General features: G+C 46.6%; 1 protein-coding gene across 1 annotated transcript in view; it reads left to right on the top strand.

Annotated features, from left to right (window-relative positions):
- The window catches only part of LOC132835295 (phospholipase D2-like), a 93,701-nt gene that overhangs the window by 10,434 nt on the left and 64,033 nt on the right, over positions 1-19,234 (top strand). The window contains exon 2 of the mRNA XM_060854715.1: positions 19,030-19,179. Coding sequence (XP_060710698.1) covers positions 19,065-19,179 — 115 coding nt within the window. The 5' untranslated portion in view covers positions 19,030-19,064. The remainder of the gene's footprint in view (positions 1-19,029; positions 19,180-19,234) is intronic.

Below are 19,234 nucleotides of genomic sequence, written 5' to 3' on the forward strand. Positions count from 1 at the left end.
GACCAGAATTAAATGCGACATTCGAAAGTGGCCGAACCAACATCCTTTACAGCCACAACATGACCTCCCAACTCTTGTACTCAATGTTCTGACCAATAAAGGAAAGCATACTAAAGCCACCTTCACTATCCAATCTATCTGCGACTCCACTTTCAAGGAGCTATGAACCTGCATTCCAAGGTCTCTGTGTTTAGCAAAACTCCCTAGAACCTTAGCATTAAGACAGTGGCACGGTGCCTCAGTGGTTAGCATTGAATTGAATTTATTGTCACGTGTACCGAGGCACAGTGAAAGGATTCCAATCTCAGGCAACTGCCTGTGTGGAGTTTGCACATTCTCCCCAGTGTCTGCGTGGGTTTCCACCGGTTTCCTCCCCTAATACAAAGCTATGCAGGTTTGGGTGAATTGATCATGCTAAATTGCCCCATAGTGTTCAGGGATGTGGAGGTTAGGTGCATTAGTCAGAGGTAAATGTCGAGTAATAAGGGAGGGGAATGGGTCTGGGTGGATTACTCTTCAGAGAATCGGTGTGGATTTGTTGGGCCAAATAGCCTGTTTTCACACGGTTGGGGTTCTTTGATTAAGTGTAAAAGTCCTGCCCTGATCTGTCTTTCCAAAATGCAGCACCTCACATTTATCTAAATTAAATTCCATCTGCCACTCCTCGACCCATTGGCCCATCTGATCAAGGTTTCGTTCTCCTGACTTTACCCTCTTCGCTGTCCACTACACCTCCAATTTTAGTGTCATCTGCAAACTTACTAACTGTGCCTCTTACGTTCACATCCAAATCATTTATATAAGTGATGAAAATCAGAGGACCCAGCACCGACCCCTGTGACTCACCACTGGTCACAGGTCTCCAGTCTGAAAAGCAACCCACCACCACCACCCTCTGTCTTCTACCTTCAAGCCAGTTCTGCATCCAAGTAGCTAGCTCTCCTTGTATTCCATGCGGTCTAACCTTGCTAACCAGTCTACCATGAGGAACCTTGTCGAACATCTTACTGACATCCATATAGATCACATCCACCGCTCTGCTTTCTTCAATCCTCTTTATTACTTCCTCAAAAAACACTCAATCATTACTGAAAGCCAGGATGACAGCAGTAGGGGATGAGAGGAAGTAGATGGTTTCTTTACTCATTCACAGGATGGGAGCATTGCTGACCATCCGTGGTTACCTAGAGGGCATTTAACAGTCAACCACATTGCTGTGGGTCTGGAGTCACATGTAGGCCAGACCAGTTAAGGTTGGCAGTTTCCTTCCCTAAGGGGCATCAGAGTCAGAGATGTATAGCACGGAAACAGACCCTTTGGTCCAACCCACCCATGCTGACCAGATATCCCAACCCAATCTAATCCCACCTGCCAGCACCCGGCCCATATCCCTCCAAACCCTTCCTATTCATATACCCATCTAAATGCCTCTTAAATGTTGTGATTGTCCCAGCCTCCACCACTTCCTCTGGCAGCTCATTCCATACCCGTACCATCCTCTGCATGATAAAGTTGCCCCTTAGGTCTCTTTTATATCTTTCCCCTCTCACCCTAAACCTATGCCCCCTAGTTCTGGACTCCCCCCTCCCAGGAAAGAGACTTTGTTTACTTACCCTATCTATGCCCTTTATGATTTTATAAACCTCTATAAGGTCACCCCTCAGCCTCCGACGCTCCAGGGAAAACAGCCCCAGCCTATTCAGACTCTCCCGATAGCTCAAACCCTCAAACCCTGGCAATATCCTTGTAAATCTTTTCTGAGCCCTTTCAAGTTTCACAATATATTTCCGATAGGAAGGAGACCAGAATTAGTGAACAAGATGGGTTTTCATGACTATCAGCAATTGACTCATGATTCGAGATATTTACTGAATTCAAATTCCACCATTTCCTGTGATGGGATTTGAACCCAGATCCCCAGTATATTAGCTTGGTCAATAGTCTTAGTAATAATGTTACTAGGCCATCCCTTCCCCTTGGAGCTTCCCCTGCCTTTGGGGGCAGGTAGGGCCGATGGTGTTCCCCAGGAAGCTCCTTCTGTTTTGGGGAAATGAGGGAGGAGGAAAACTGAAGGATGGGGCAGTGATGCTGGAAAAGGTGGCTGGCCGTTGGGCTGAGGAGGAAGATTTGTGTTCGTTTGTAGGAGTCCCCTACATCCCTCCGCCTCCATCACCCTTCCCCTGGTTTGCATATTAAAAGCTATTCCAGGAATAACTTATTTGCAAACCAAATTGGCATTTGGCTGGTGTGCTGAAAAAGGATCCTTCATTTCAGATGCCCCGGAAATCTCGCACACGCTTGTTCTCCCACCACAGTCCGATCAAAACCAGGCCCCCCCACCCCCGACACCAGTGAACCAGAAGGAATACAAGCACAAGCACTGAGAAGGAAGGTGCCTGGTTACATTGTAAGACATAGGAGTCGAGAGTGTTGTGCTGGAAAAGCATAGCAGGTCAAGCAGCATCCGAGGAGCAGGGGAATCGATGTTTCGGGCAAAAGCCCTTCATCAGGAATGAAAGAATGAAGGGCTTATGCCTGAAACATCGATTCTTCTGCTCCTCGGGTGCTGCCTGACCTGCTGTGTTTTTTTCAGCACCACACTTTCGACTCTCATCTCCAGCATCTGCAGTCCTCGCTTTCACCCAGTCAGAAGTAGGAGGAGATGTTAGGCCATTCAGTCTGTTATTTAATCATGGTTGATAAGTTTCTCAACCCAATTCTCCCCATAACCCTTGATCCTCTTGACAATCAAGAACCTATCCATCTCCGTCTTAAATATACCCAGTGACCTGGCCCCCACAGCCTTCTGTGGCAGTGAATCCCATCGATTCTTCACTCTCTGGCGGAAGACATTACTCCTTCTCTCCATTGTAAAAGATCTTCCCTTCACTCTAAGGCTGTGCCCTCGTGTCCTAGTCCCTTCTACTAATGGGAAACATCTTCCCAACATCCTCTCTGTTTCGGCCTTTAGTGTTCTGTATATTTTAATTAGATCCCCCCCCCCCCATATCCTTCAGAACTCCATCAAAGATAGACCCAGGGTCCTCAAACGTTCATCGAATGTTAAAATGTGGTTAGGCTTTGTACATTCCACCTAGAATTGGTCTCTCGGGCCTTTGAGTATATTTCACCATTCAATAAGTAATCACTGCACAACCTCTTGATAATCTTTCATCCTCTTGGATCGTCAAGAGCCTATTGATCTCTGCCTTTGAAAAAACATTGAACGACTGTGCATCAGCTGCCTCAAAATAGGAAGGAAATTCCAAAAATTACAACCCTCGGAGAGAATTAAAAAGTATTTCTTCATCTCTATTTTAAATGTGCACCCCTCTTTTTAAAACATGACCCCCCCCCCCCCCCCCCCCCCCAGTGTGAAAACTGTCACAGGAACTGACCATTCTTTCTCCACCCAGGCGAAAGTGAAGACTGCAGGTTAGAGTCGAGAGTATGGTGCTGGAAAAGCACAGCAGGTCAGGCAGCATCCGAGGAGCAGGAGGATTGACGTTTCGAGCAACAGCCCTTCACCTTTCATTCCTGATGAAGGGCTTTTGCCTGAAACATCGGTTCTCCTGCTCCTCGGATGCTGCCTGACCGGCTGTGCTTTTCCAGCACCATACTCTCGACTCCCTTCATCACCCATCAGGTCAAGTCCTGTCGGGATCTTCTCTGTTTCAATTAAATCACCTCTGACCCATCTCAACTCCAGGGGAATACAGGCCTAGCCTGGCAACACTTTCCTCATAAGGTGATCTGCTCATTTCAGGTATTAGAGTGGTCTAAAATGTTTCCAGCACATCCTTCTAAGGGTATGGTGACTAGTATTGTACACCACCTTCCAGATGACTCTCACCAGTGCCCTGTTGAAGTTAAGTCATTTGTGTTAACTTACTGTGTGGAGCTTGATACCTCCTATAAGTCTGAAAGGCATCGTGCATAAAGATGGTCTCTGTATTTAAGGAACGATTAGGGACAGTTGAGACCACGTTCACTAGGATGATCCTGAGCGAGTTTTGAGTAGATTTGTAGCTCAGGTTGAGGTTCTGGATGTAGGTTTGCTCGCTGAACCGGAAGAAAGCTAACAAACCTACACCCAGAACGATCCTTGGTAAGGAGGGATTGTCTTATGAGCAAAGATGAAACAGGTTGGGCCCCTATTCACTGGAATTTAGAAGATTGAGGTGATTTCATTGAAACATGGGGGATTGTTCAGAGCTTTGACAAGGTATGCTGAGAGGATGTTTCTCCACATGTGAGTGTGTCAGACCAGACAACGTCATCTCCAAATCAAGGGGTACCATATTAACACTGAGATGGGGAGGAATCTCTGAGGGTTGAGAGTCTTTGGAATGTTTTCTCACAGAGCAGCTTGAGGACAGAATCCTTGTGTAGATTTATGAGTGAGAGAGATTTTTGATCAGGCTGGGAGTCAGTTGGGGAAAGTGGCAGGAAAGTGGATCTGAGAAATCGGGGTCAGCCATGATCCTATTATATGATGGAACATGCGCGAAGGTCCGAATGGCTGACTCTTCTTGCTATTCCTTACAGTCTTGGGGGCTGAAGCCCAATCCCAGTGCACACAATTTATTCTTCCGTCTGCATGTGGGTGGAGGGGGTTGACATTCAGAATAATTTTAACTCTGCATTATGTCATTCAAAATTGTTTCCCTGTGGTTAGAATCTATCAATTAGTAATCGATAGTGAATCTTGTTCAGCGCACAAACCTGACTTGTGCTTTCTGTTAACCTTCATCTGGAATGCAACTGGAGTTTAACACAGATAAGTGTGAGGTCTTGCATTTTGGAAAGTCAAGTGAATTGAATTGAATTGAATTGAATTTATTGTCATGTGTACTGAAGCACAGTGAAAAGCTTTGTCTTGTGAGCAATACAAGCAGATCACAGAGTTAAGTAGCATAGATAAGTAAATAATAGGTAAACAGCGGCAAAAACGAAAACACAGGTACAGGCGAATGGTAAGAGTTTGTGAGTCCATTCAGTATTCTAACAACCGTAGGCTAGAAACTGTTGTGAAACTGGCTGGTGCATGTGTTCAGGCTTCTGTACCTTCTCCCCGATGGTGGAGGCTGTAGAAAAACATTGCCAGGGTGGGATGGATCTTTGAGAATGCTGGCGGCCTTTCCTTGACAGCGGGCCTGGTAGATGGATTCTATAGATGGGAAGTTGGCCTTTGTGATTGTCCGAGCCGAGTTCACCACTCTCTGTAACTGTCTCCGATCTTGAATGGTACAGTTGCCACACCAGGTAGTGATACATCCAGACAGAACACTCTCGATGGCGCATCCTATAAACATTGGCAAGGGAAGAGTTTTATGGTGAATGGGAGGGCCTTAAGTTGTGTAGTGGAACAGAGTATCTCCATCAAACAGCAGGACCTTGGAGTTCAGGTGCAGGGTTCTCTGAAAGTGGAGTCCCAGGTAGACAGGGTAGGGAAGAACGCTTTGAGCACACTGGCCTTCATCAGTCAGGGCACTGAGTAGAGACATTGGGAAGTTATGTTGCAGTTATACAGGATGTTGGTGAGGCCACACTTGGAGTACTGTGTTCAGGTTTGGTCACCTTGCTATAGGAAGGATGTTATTAAACTGGACAGTGTGCAGGGGAGGTTTACAAGGATGTTGCCAGGTCTGAAGGGACTGAGTTAGAGGGACAGGTTGAACTAGCTGAGATTTTTTTTGTTTCGAGCACAGGCGATTGACTGGGGATCTTATAGAAGTGTATAAGATTTAGAGGCATGGACAGGGTGAATTTCCAGGGTTGGGGAATTGAGGACTCGAGGGCATCAGTTTAAGGTGAGAGGGGAAAGAATAAAAAGGGAACCTGAGGGGGCAACGTTTTTTACACAGAGGGTGGTATGCAAATGGAATGAGCTGCTAGGGGAAGTGGTTGAGGCGGGTACATTCACAACACTTGAAAGGCATTTGGACAAATACATGGATAGGAAAGGATTAGAAGGTCAAGTGTGGGAAATGGGGTTAGTTTGCACGGACACTTTGGTCGGCATGGACCAGTTGAGACAGAGCATGGTGATTGATGGGAAATGTTCATCCTGGAGTTCAGTCACTCGTGTACTGCAAGGATCTGTTTGGGGTCCACTGCTGTTTGTCATTTTTATAAAATGACCTAGATGAGGGCATAGAAGGATGGGTTTGTAAATTTGCAGATGACACTAAAGTTGTTGGAGTTGTGGAGAGTGACGAAGGATGTTGCAGGTTCCAGAAGGACAGAAATAAGTTGCAGAGCTGGGCTGAGAGGTGGAAAATGGAGTTGAATGTGGAAAAGTGTGAGGTGATTCATTTGGAAGGAGCTACAGGAATACAGAGTACTGGGCTAATGGTAAGATTCTTGGTAGTGTAGATGAGCAGAGAGATTTTGGTGTCCATGTACATAGATCCTTGAAAGTTGTCACCCAAGTTGATAGGGTTGTTGAGAAGGTATTATGGTGTGTTAGCTTTTATTGATAGAGTGATTGAGTTTCAGAGCCATGAGGTCATGCTGCAGCCGTACAAAACAAAGCTGCATTTGGAATATTGTGTACAGTTCTGGTCACCGCATTATAGGAAGGAAGTGGAAGCTTTAGAAAGGGTTCAGAGGAGATTTACTCAGATGTAGCCAGCTATGGAGGCAAGGTCTTATGAGGAAAGGACGAGGGACTTGAGACTGTTTCCGTTAGGGAGAAGAAGGTTGAGAGGTGACTTAATAGAGACATATAAGATAATCAGGGGGTCAGATAGGGTGGTTAGGGAGAGCCTTTTTCCTGGGATGGTGATGGCTAGCATTGGGAACATAGCTTTAAATTGAGGGGTGATAGATATAGGACAGATGTCAGAGGTAGTCTCTTTACTCAGAGTAGTAGGGGCATGGAACGCACTGCCTGTAACAGTGGTAGACTCGCCAACTTCAGGGGCATTTAAATGGGCACTGGATAAACATATGGACGAGAATGGAATAGTGTAGGTTAGATGGGCTTTAGATTGGTTTCACAGGTCGATGCAATATAGAGGGCTGAAGGACCTGTACTGTGCCGGAATGTTCTATGTTCGAGAGGGCCTGTCTCCGTGTTGTAGGACCTCTCACAGGTCAGTTAGGGAATCTCACGTAGTTTTATGAAATCCTTTGATTGCAGGGTGGTGGAATTTTATTTCCAGAGCATTGCCATGATGAAGTGTAACTGCACATTCACCAGTCTTTTCATGTTGCCCTCTGTTACAAATCTCATGACACCCATGAGAAGTGGGGTGGGGGGAACAGATTATTGTTTTTGGCTCAGAGATGGGGAGTAATGCTTCTGAAAGGCTTATGAATCTGTGGAATCCACTCACCTGCAGTGTGGTGTACGGAATAAACTGATGGAGAATTGAGACAGGTTTGTCATTTCATGTCAGGTTAAGGGAAGCAGGCGGGTAAGTGGAGTGGAGCTCAAGCTGTGGAATGGAATGGAGTTGAGTGGAGTGGAGTTCTCTCTCTCTCTCCCTCTCTCTCTGTGAACTGCTGTTCTGTCTGTCTGTCTGTCTCTCTCTCTCTCTCTCTCTCTCTCTGTCTCTGAGCTGGTATTCTGTCTCTCTCTCTGTGAACTGCAGTTCTGTCTGTCTGTCTCTCTCTTTCTCTCTGTGAGCTGCTGTTCCGTCCCACTCTCTCAGTGAGCTGGTGTTCTGTCTCTCTCTGTGAGCTGCATTATGTATTGGAGGTGTAGTGGACAGCGAAGAAGGTTACCTCAGATTACACCAGGATCTTGACCAGATGGGCCAATGGGCTGAGAAGTGACGGATGGAGTTTAATTCAGATAAATTGGTTGATCTAACATACGAGGAACGGCTGAGGATCCTGGGATTGTATTCATTGGAGTTTAGAAGATTAAGGGGAGATCTAATAGAAACTTACAAGATAATACATGGCTTGGAAAGAGTGGACGCTAGGAAATTTTTTCCGTTAGGCGAGGAGACTAGGACCCGTGAACACAGCCTTAAAGTTAGAGGGGGTCAATTCAGAACAGAAATGTGGAGACATTTCTTCAGCCAGAGAGTGGTGGGCCTGTGGAATTCATTGCCGCAGAGTGCAGTGGAGGCCAGGACGCTAAATGTCTTCAAGGCAGAGATTGATAGATTGTTGATGTCATGAGGAATTAAGGGCTATGGGGAGAATTCGGGTAAGTTGAGTTGAAATGCCCATCAGCCATGATTGAATGGCGGAGTGGACTCAATGGGCCGAATGGCCTTACTTCCACTCCTATGTCTGATGGTCTTATGGTCTTAAATGCAAAGTGCTGCATTTTGGGAAAGCAAATCTTAGCAGGACTTATACACTTAATGGTAAGGTCTTAGGAAGTGTCGCTGAACAAAGAGACCTTGGAGTGCAGGTTCATAGCTCCTTGAAAGTGAAGTCGCAGGTAGATAGGATAGTGAAGAAGGCGTTTGGTATGCTTTCCTTTATTGGTCAGAGTATTGAGTACAGGAGTTGGGAGGTCATGTTGCAACTGTACAGGACATTGGTTAGGCCATTGTTGGAATATGCTTGCAATTCTGGTCTCCTTCCTATCGGAAAGATATTGTGAAACTTGAGAGGGCTCAGCAAAGATTTACAAGGATGTTGCCAGGGTTGCAGGATTTAAGCTACAGGGAGAGGTTGAACAGGCTGGGGCTGTTTTCCCTGGAGCGTCGGAGGCTGAGGGGTGACCTTATCAAGGTTTACAAGATCATGAGGGGCATGTATAGGGTAAATAGGCAAAGTCTTTTCCCTGGGGTGGGGGAGTCCAGAACTAGAGGGCATGGGTTTAGGGTTAGAGGGGAAAGATATAAAAGAGACCTATGGGGCAACTTTTTCACGCAGAGGGTGGTATGTGTATGGAATGAGCTGCCAGAGGATGTGGTGGAGGGTGGTACATTTGCAACATTTAAGAGGCATTTGGATGAGTATATGAATAGGAAGGGTTTGGAGGGATATGGGTCGGGTGCTGGCAGGTGAGACTAGATTGGGTTGGGATATCTGGTTGGCATGGACGGGTTGGACCGAAGGGTCTGTTTCCATGCTGTACATCTCTATGATTCTATGACTCGCTCTCTCTCTGTGAGCTGCTGTTCTGTCTCTCTCTCTCTCTCTCTCTCTCTCTCTCTCCTGTGAGCCGGTGTTTTCTCTCTCTCTCTCTCTCTCTCTCTCTGTGAGCTGCAGTTATGTCTTTCTCTCTCTGTGAGCTGCAGTTATGTCTGTCTCTCTCTGTGACCTGGTGTTCTCTCTCTGTGAGCTGCAGTTCTGTGTGTGTGTGTGTGTGTGAGCTGTAGTTCTGTCCCCCCCTCTCTCTCCCTCACTCAGCTGCTGTTCTGTCTGTCTCTGTCTGTGAGCTGCTGTTTTGTCCCTCCCTCCCTCTCTCTGCGTGGGCTGTTGTTTTGTCCTTCCCCCTCTCTCTCTCTCTTTCTCTCTGTGAGCTGCTGTTATGTCCCTCCCCCACCCCCCCTCTCTCTCTCTCTCTCTCTGTGAGCTGATGTTTTGTCTCTCTCTCTCTCTCTCTCTCTCTATCTCTCACTCTCTGTGAGCTGCTGTTTTGTCCCGCCTGTCGGGAGGAGGATTGAGCAGAGACCTCCCTGTGGCTGGGTGCAGAATGTCCCAGGGTGAAACAGGGGGAGGGGGAAGGGATCAGGCCGAGGGAAGGATGATCTCAGCAGGAATGAGCCGAGGGAGAGAGTCCCAATTCCCAGTGCTGGCAGGACGGTGGCACCGGGTTTTACTGCAGCATCCCACGTTCCCAGCTGGAAGTGAGTTTGCAATTTGCTGAGCGGTGAGTGATGATCAGCACTCTGTACACCCACCTACCCACTCCCTAAAACCCATCCGCTCTCTCCCCCCCCCCCCCCCCCCCCCCTCTCCTTCTCCTCCCTCCTGCCTCATAGGTCTTTTTTTTTATATCTTTCTCCCCTCCCCTCCCCTCCCCTCTCCTCCCCCCTTCTCCCCCCCTTCTCTCCCATTCTGGCGCATAGGTCTCGTTTATATCTTTCCCCTCTCACCCCAATCCTGTGCCCTCTAGTTCTGGACTCCCCCACCCCAGGGAAAAGACTTTGCCTATTTCCCCTATCCATGCCCCTCATGATTTTATAAACCTCTATAAGACCACCCCTCAGCCTCCGACGCTCCAGGGAAAACAGCCCCAGGCTGTTCAGCCTCTCCCTATAGCTCAAATCCTCCAACCCTGGCAACATCCTGGTAAATCTTTTCTGAACCCTCTCAAGTTTCACAACATCTTTGCGATAGGAAGGAGACCAGATTTGCACGCAATATTCCAACAGTGGCCTAACCAATGTCCAATGTCCTGTACAGCTGCAACATGACCTCCCAACTCCTGTACTCAATACTCTGACCAATAAAGGAAAGCATACTAAACGCCTTCTTCACTATCCTATCTACCTGCGACTCCACTTTCAAAGAGCTATGAATCTGCACTCCAAGGTATCTTTGTTCAGCAACACTCCCTAGGACCTTAATTAAGATTTGCTTTCCCAAAATGCAGCACCTCGCATTTATCTGAATTAAACTCCATCTGCCACTTCTCAGCCAATTGGCCCATCTGGTCCAAATCCTGTTGTAATCTGAGGTAACCCTCTTCGTTGTCCACTACATCTCCAATTTTGGTGTCATCAGCAAACTTACTAACTGTACCTCTTATGCTCGCATCCAAATTATTTACATAAATGATGAAAGGTAGTGGACCCAGCACCGATCCTTGTGACACTCCACTGGTCACAGGCCTCCAGCCTGAAAAACAACCTTCCACCACCACCCTCCATCTTCTACCTTTGAGTCAGTTCTATATCCAAATGGCTAGTTCTCCCTGTATTCCATGAGATCTAACCTTGCTAACCAGTGTCCCATGGGGAACCTTGTTGACCAGCTTACTGAAGTCCATATAGATCACATCTACTGCTCAGCCCTCAACAATCTTCTTTGTTACTTCTTCAAAAAACTCAACCAAGTTTGTGAGACATGATTTCCCACGCAGAAAGCCATGTTGACTATCCCTAATCAGTCCTTGCCTTTCCAAATACATGTACATCCTGTCCCTCAGGATTCCCTCCAACAACTTGCCCACCTCTGAGGTCAGGCTCACTGGTCTATAGTTCTCTGGCTTGTCTTTACTGCCCTTCTTAAACAGTGGCACCACGAATGCCAATCTCCAGTCTTTCGGCACCTCACCTATGACAATCGATGATACAAATATCTCAGCAAGGGGCCCAGCAATCACTTCTCCAGCTTCCCACAGAGTTCTCGGGTACACCTGATCAGGTCCTGGGGATTTATCCACCTTTAACCGTTTCAAGACATCCAGCACTTCCTCCTCCTCCTCTGGACATTTTGCAAGGTGTCACCATCTATTTCCCTACAGTCTGTATCTTTCATATCCCTTTCCACAGTAAATACTGATGCAAAATATTCATTTAGTATCTCCCCCATTTTCTGTGGCTCCACGCAAAGGCTGCCTTGCTGATTTTTGAGGGGCCCTATTCTCTCCCTAGTTACCCTTTTGTCCTTAATACATTTGTAAAAACCCTTTGGATTCTCCTTAATTCTATTTGCCAAAGCCATCTCATGTCCCCTTTTTGCCCTCCTGATTTCCCTCTTAAGTATACTCCTACTTCCTTTATACTCTACTCAGGATTCACTCGATCTATCCTGTCTATACCTGACGTATGCTTCCTTTTTTTGCTTAATCAAGCCCTCAATTTCTTTAGTCATCCAGCATTCCCTATACCTATCAGCCTTCCCTTTCACCCTGACAGGAATATACTTTCTCTGGATTCTTGTTATCTCATTTTGAAGGCTTCCCATTTTCCAGCCGTCCCTTTACCTGCGAACATCTGCCTCCAATCATCTTTCGAAAGTTCTTGCCTAATACTGTCAAAATTAACCTTTCTCCAATTTAGAACTTCAACTTTTAGATCTGGTCTATCCTTTTCCATCACGATTTTAAAACAAATAGAATTATGGTCGCTGGCCCTAAAGTGCTCCCCCACTGACACCTCAGTCACCTGCCCTGCCTTATTTCCCAAGAGTAGGTCAAGTTTTGCACCTTCTCTAGTAGGTACATCCACTTACTGAATCAGAAAATTGTCTTGTACGCACTTAAGAAATTCCTCTCCATCTAAACCTTTAACACTATGGCCATCCCAGTCTATGTTTGGAAAGTTAAAATCCCCTACCATAACTACCCTATTATTCTTACAGATAGTTGAGATCTCCATACAAGTTTGTTTTTCAATTTCCCTCTGACTATTAGGGGGTTTATAATATGATCCCAATAAGGTGATCATCCCTTTCTTATTTCTCAGTTCCACCAAAATAACTTCCCTGGATGTATTTCTGGGAATATCCTCCCTCAGCACAGCTGTAATGCTATCTGTTATCAAAACTGCCACTCCCCCTCCTCTCTTGCCTCCCTTTCTGTCCTTCCTGTGGCATTTGTATCCTGGAACATTAATCTGCCAGTCCTGGCCATCCCTGAGCCATGTTTCCGTAATTGCTATGATATCTCAGTCCCATGTTCCTAATCATGCCCTGAGTTCATCTGCCTTCCCTGTTAGGCCCTTACATTGAAATAAATGCAGTTTAATTTATTAGTCCTACCTTGTCCCTGACTATTTGATTCACTTCTGTTCTCAGCTGTACCCGCGTCAGATTGATCTCTTTCCTCACTATCTCCCTGGATTCCACCCCCCCACCTTACTAGTTTAAATCCTCCTAAGTAATTTGAGCAAATTTCTCTGCCAGTGTATTAGTCCCTTTCCAATTTAGGTGCAAATCATCCTTCTTGTACAGGTCACTTCTACCCCAAAAGAGATTCCAATGATCCAAAAACATGAATCCTTCTCCCATACACCAGCTCCTCAGCCATGCATTCATCTGCGCTATCTTCCTATTCCTGCCCTCACTAGCTTGTAGCACTGGGAGTCATCCAGATATTACTACCTTTGAGGACCTCCTTTTTAAATTTCGGCTAACTCAGAATCTCAACCTTTTCCCTTCCTATGTCGTTGGTTCCAATGTGGACATTGACCACTTGCTGGCTCCTCTCCCCCGTGAGAACGTTCTGCACCCTCTCTGAGACATCCTTGATCCTGGCACCAGGGAAACAACACACATACAACATAGAACATAGAACAATACAGCACAGAACAGGCCCTTCGGCCCACGATGTTGTGCCGAACATCTATCCTAGATTAAGCACCCATCCATGTACCTATCCAATTGCCGCTTAAAGGTCACCAATGATTCTGACTCTGCCACTCCCACGGGCAGCACATTCCATGCCCCCACCACTCTCTGGGTAAAGAACCCACCCCTGACATCTCCCCTATACCTTCCACCCTTCACCTTAAATTTATGTCCCCTTGTAACACTCTGTTGTACCCGGGGGAAAAAGTTTCTGACTGTCTATCTATTCCTCTGATCATCTTATAAACCTCTATCAAGTCACCCCTCATCCTTTGCCGTTCCAACGAGAAAAGGCCGAGAACTCTCAACCTATCCTCGTACGACCTATTCTCCATTCCAGGCAACATCCTGGTAAATCTTCTCTGCACCCTCTCCAAAGCTTCCACATCCATCCTAAAGTGAGGCGACCAGAACTGCACACAGTACTCCAAATGTGGCCTAACCAAAGTCCTGTACAGCTGCAACATCACTTCGCGACTCTTGAATTCAATCCCTCTGCTAATGAACGCTAATACACCATAGGCCTTCTTACAAGCTCTATCCACCTGAGTGGCAACTTTCAAAGATCTATGTACATAGACCCCTAGATCCCTCTGCTCCTCCACCTGACTAAGAACCCAACCGTTAACCCTGTATTCCGCATTCTTATTTGTTCTTCCAAAATGGACAACCTCACACTTGGCAGGGTTGAACTCCATCTGCCCCTCCTCAGCCCAGCTCTGCATCATATCTAAGTCCCTTTGCAGCCGACAACAGCCCTCCTCACTGTCCACAACTCCACCAATCTTCGTATCATCTGCAAATTTACTGACCCACCCTTCGACTCCCTCATCCAAGTCATTAATAAAAATTACAAACAGCAGAGGACCCAGAACTGATCCCTGCAGAACTCCACTTGTAACTGGGCTCCAGGCTGAATATTTACCATCTACCACCACTCTCTGACTTCGACCGGTTAGCCAGTTTTCTATCCAATTGGCCATGTTTCCCTCTATCCCATGCCTCCTGACTTTCCGCATAAGCCTACCATGGGGAACCTTATCAAATGCCTTACTAAAATCCATGGACACTACATCCACTGCTCTACCCTCATCCACATGCTTGGTCACCTCCTCAAAGAATTCAATAAGACTTGTAAGGCAAGACCTACCCTTCACAAATCCGTGCTGGCTGTCCCTAATCAAGCAATGTCTTTCCAGATACTCATAAATCCTATCCCTCAGTACCCTTTCCATTACTTTGCCTACCACAGAAGTGAGACTAACTGGCCTGTAATTCCCGGGGTTATCACTATTCCCTTTTTTGAACAGGGGCACAACATTTGCTACTCTCCAGTCCCCTGGTACCACCCCAGTTGACAGTGAAGACGAAAAGATCATTGCCAACGGTACTGCAATTTCCTCTCTTGCTTCCCACATAATCCTAGGATATATCCCGTCAGGCCTGGGGGACTTGTCTATCCTCATGTTGTTCAAAATGTCCAACACATCTTCCTTCCTAACAAGTATCTCTTCTAGCTTACCAGTCCGTTTCACACTCTCCTCTTCAACAATACGGTTCCTCTCGTTCGTAAATACTGAAGAAAAGTACTCATTCAAGACCTCTCCTATCTCTTCCGACTCAATACACAATCTCCCACTACTGTCCTTGATCGGACCTACCCTCGTTCTTGTCATTCTCATGTTTCTCACATACGCATAAAATGCCTTGGGGTTATCCTTGATCCTATCCGCCAAGGATTTTTCATGCCCTCTCTTAGCTCTCCTAATCCCTTTCTTCAGGTCCCTTCTGGCTATCCTGTATCCCTCCACTGCCCTGTCTGAACCCTGTTTCCTCAACCTTATGTAAGCCTCCTTCTTCCTCTTTACTAGACATTCAACCTCCCTCGTCAACCAAGGCTCCCTCACACGACCATTTCTTTCCTGCCTGATAGGTACATACATATCAAGGACACGTCGTATCTGCTCCTTGAAAAAGTTCCACATTTCCACCACATCCTTCCCTGACAGCCTATGCTCCCAACTTATGCTCCTCAAATCCTGTCTTACAACATCGTAATTTCCCTTCCCCCAATTGTAAAATCTACCTGTTGTGCGCACCTATCTCTCTCCATAACCAAGGTGAAAGTCACAGAATTGTGGTCACCATCACCAAAATGTTCACCCACTAACAAGTCCATCGCTTGTCCCGGTTCATTACCGAGTACCAAATCCAATATGGCCTCCCCTCTGGTTGGACAATCTACATACTGAGTTAGAAACAATCTACATACTGAATTAGAATTCTGCTTTTCCATTCTGCTTTTTCTCTGCTGGCCACAGAAACGTCTGTCTGTACCTCTGACTACAGAATCCCCTAACACAATTGATCTCTTGGAAGCCGACGTACCCCTCGTTGCATTAGAGCCAGTCTCAACGCCAGAAACTTGGCTGTTTGTGCTACATTCCCCTGAGAATCCATCACCCCCTACATTTTGCAAAACAGCATACCTGTTTTAAATAGGTATATCCACAAAAGACTCCTGCCCTAGGTGCCTACCTCTCTTACCTTTCCTGTAGTTAACCCATCTATGTGACTGTATCTGAGACTTTTCCCCCCTTCCTCTAACTGCCATCCATCACATACTGTTGCTGTTGCAAATTCCTCATCGCTTCTATCTGTCTCTCCAACCGATCCACTCGATCTGATAAGATTTGCATCTAACAGCATTTATAGCAGATATAATCCGCAGTAACCCTTAAACTCTCTTTAAACTCCCATATCTGACAAGAAGTACATATCACTGCAAAGGCTATTTTTGCTGCTTCACAATCTACAGAATCAGAAAATAACACCGTTTTATTCCTCTATAAAACACTGCCCCAGGTTAAATTAATAGCAATGGCTTATATTTTAAGTTTAATCAAGAGACCTATCTCCAGAAACACATAATCAAGAAAGAACCCACTGTACTCACTAATATAGCCTTTCTCTTGGTCAGACTTAAAACAACAATTATTCACATTTTACTTAATTGTTGTAAATTTACACATGATGACCCCTTTCCCATACGCTTAATGCTTCGTCAGCCGGACGGAAATCGACGTGTCTCAACTTGTGAAAGTACAATCTCTCAGTTTAATGAAGAACTCCAGGCAGGCTTGATGAAAGGTCTGTTGCCTTAATCCTCCCTCGTCCGTAGATCCATTCTGGCAACTTTCCCAGATCTGAAGACATCTGAGAGTTTAATTATCCAACTCCCTACCCCTGCGCCACTCCACAATATTAGGTGTTAGCTGGGTCTTAGGCTGCACTCTGATCAATTGTTGTCGTTCAGTCTGAGAGAGGTTTTCGTTTAATCAGAGTTGTTAAGGGATATGGGCCAAAGTCAGCTATGTGGCGTTTAGCCACAGATGACGCCATGATCTCTTTGACTGGCAGAGCAGCGTGTAGGTCTGAAAGGAGACCTACTTTGGTTCCTGTGTTCCCATGTCTGAGCCAGAAAGCTGTGGGTTCAATCTTGTGCCTTAAAATTCCCTCCCCCACCCCCCAACGTCCACTATCGGAGCCACCACCTCTCAGTTCAGACATTAAACGGTCTTTCTCCCCAGTGCAGGGTGGAATAAAACCAATCCCTGTTATAGGATGATGATGACTAGGTTGTAAATGATGGGGTCTCTATAAATCTTGTTTGGTGCAAAATCCAATCGACGAAGATAAATACAAAATCAAAGAGAGCCTCCTCTTCCGGGCTATGTTGTTTCTCCTCTGGAGCAGAGCCAAAATCCCATTGTTTCGATAAACAGCAGGGAGGTTCCAGCCCAGTGTTTAATTTTCCATCAACAGCTCATCGGCCGTTGCGGTTTGCAGGAGCTTGCTGTGTGAGTTGGCGGCCATGTTCCCAACAGCTTCATTGGTAAAGGAGTGCTTCGAAGGCAACAGGCCGACTAATCTGAATCACTGCCAACTAACAAACTTAAAAGACCCAGTACAACCCATGGACAAAACCAACGTCATCTACAAAATTCCATGCAAGGACTGTCACAAACACTACGTAGGACAAACAGGAAGAAAGTTAGTCACCAGGATACACGAACACCAGATAGCCACAAAAAGACATGACCATCTCTCCCTCATAGCCCTACACACGGATGAAAAGAAACCATTTCGACTGGGCCAACACATCTATCCTGGGACAGGCTAAACAAAGACATGCCAGAGAATTTCTAGAGGCCTGGCACTCCAACCACAACCTCCTCTGAACACACTCCAGGGCCAGTACATCCTCCTGAGATATGGGGCCCAAAACTGTGCACAATATTCCAAATGTGGTCTGATCAGAGCCTTAGAGAACCTCAGAATTACATCACTGCTTTTACCTTCAAGTCCTTTCAGCAGGATGTGATCAGCAAAGTTCGAGAGAGGCCTGTGCCTGGGTCTCAGCTTTTGACAACTTAAGTCAGTGACTTCGATAAACGGAGCCAAGGGATGTTGGTTAAATTTGCAGTTGACACAAAGCAAGCATTGTTTGAAAAGGACGTAAGGCGTTTGCAAACTGATGATGGATAGGCCAAGGGAGTGTGCAAAAATCTGGCAGGAAAGGGCGGCATGGTGACTCAGTGGTTAGCACTGCTGCCTCACAGCACCGGGGTCCCTGGTTCGATTCCAGTCTCAGGCAATTGTCTGTGTGGAGTTTACACATTCTCCCCGTGTCTGCATGGGTTTCCTTCGGGTGCTCCGGTTTCCTCTCTCAGTCCAAAGATCTGCAGGTTAGGTGAATTGGCTGTGCTAAATTACCCGTAGTGTTAGGTGCATTAGTCAGGGGTAAGTGTAGGGGAATGGTTCTAGGTGGGCTACTCTTCGGAGGGTCGGTGTGGACTTGTTGGGCCGAAGGGCCTGTTTCCACACTATAGGGAATCTAATCTAAAAAGAGCACTTTATGGGAAAATAGGAAGTGGCAGGAACAAGTTTGACTTAAAGCAGAATATGATTGCGGAGTTGGACGTGCAGGGGGATCTTTATTCTGGTGCACGAGATACGAAACCTCACTTGGCAGGGGCAGCAAACATTCCCAAGAAGGTGAACGGATGTTAACGAATTATCCTGAGTGAAGCTGAACCAGGAAAAACCGCTGTAGTCCGTGTGCTGTGGGGTTGACCCACCATACCCTTAAGGGGGAAATTCCAGGATTCTGACTCCGGGACGCTAAAGGAATGGCGATATGTTTCCAAGTGAGCAGCCTGGAGGGGAACTTGCAGGAGATGGTGTTCCCATGTCTCTGCTGCCGTTGTCCTTCCAGGTGGAAGCTGTTGTGGGAATGGAAGAGGCTGTCTGAGGATCTTTGGGGAACTTCTGCAGCACACTGCCCACTGCCAGGGTAACTCTGCTTTGCTGGCGGTGAAGTGGTAAATTGCAAAAAGGGTGCAACACAAATACAGAGTCTTTTGTTCAACAGGCGGGGCCTGGTGGCTCAGTGGTTAGTTCTGCTGCCTCATGGCACCAGGGACCTGGGTTCGATTCCAGCCTCAGGTGACTGTCTGTGTGGAGTTTACACATTCTCCCCGTGTCTGCATGGGTTTATCCCACAGTCCAAAGATGTGTAGGTCAGGGTGAATTGGCCATGTTAAAATAGCCCATAGTGTGAATTAGTCAGGGGTAAATATAGGGTGGGTTACTCTTTGGAGGGCCTGTTTCCATACTGTAGGGGATCTGATCGAATCCAAACAGGCAACACAGATTTCCGAAACTGGTGTTGAATGAGAATTGGGATTTGGATCGTGTACATTTCTTTTTTTAACCCTGTATCCTGAATGACAGCTTTGTGTCTCTCCTCAGTCCCTTCAATGAACCGCCTGCGTTAGGTGTAGAGAATGGCTCACGAGTTTGACCCAGTGTTAAGCCTGGACCCTGAGTCCCATCCTCATCTGGACGACCTCCCGATGTACGCGGACGAAGTGGATCACGTCGAATGGGAAGAGACGGCAGGTAAGTCGCCATAAGCAGACGCTCCAGGGCGATTGTATCGAATGGCGGAGCGGAC

Source organism: Hemiscyllium ocellatum, chromosome 44 (genome assembly GCF_020745735.1).
Source record: "Hemiscyllium ocellatum isolate sHemOce1 chromosome 44, sHemOce1.pat.X.cur, whole genome shotgun sequence".
In the NCBI taxonomy this organism is placed as follows: Eukaryota; Metazoa; Chordata; class Chondrichthyes; order Orectolobiformes; family Hemiscylliidae; genus Hemiscyllium; species Hemiscyllium ocellatum.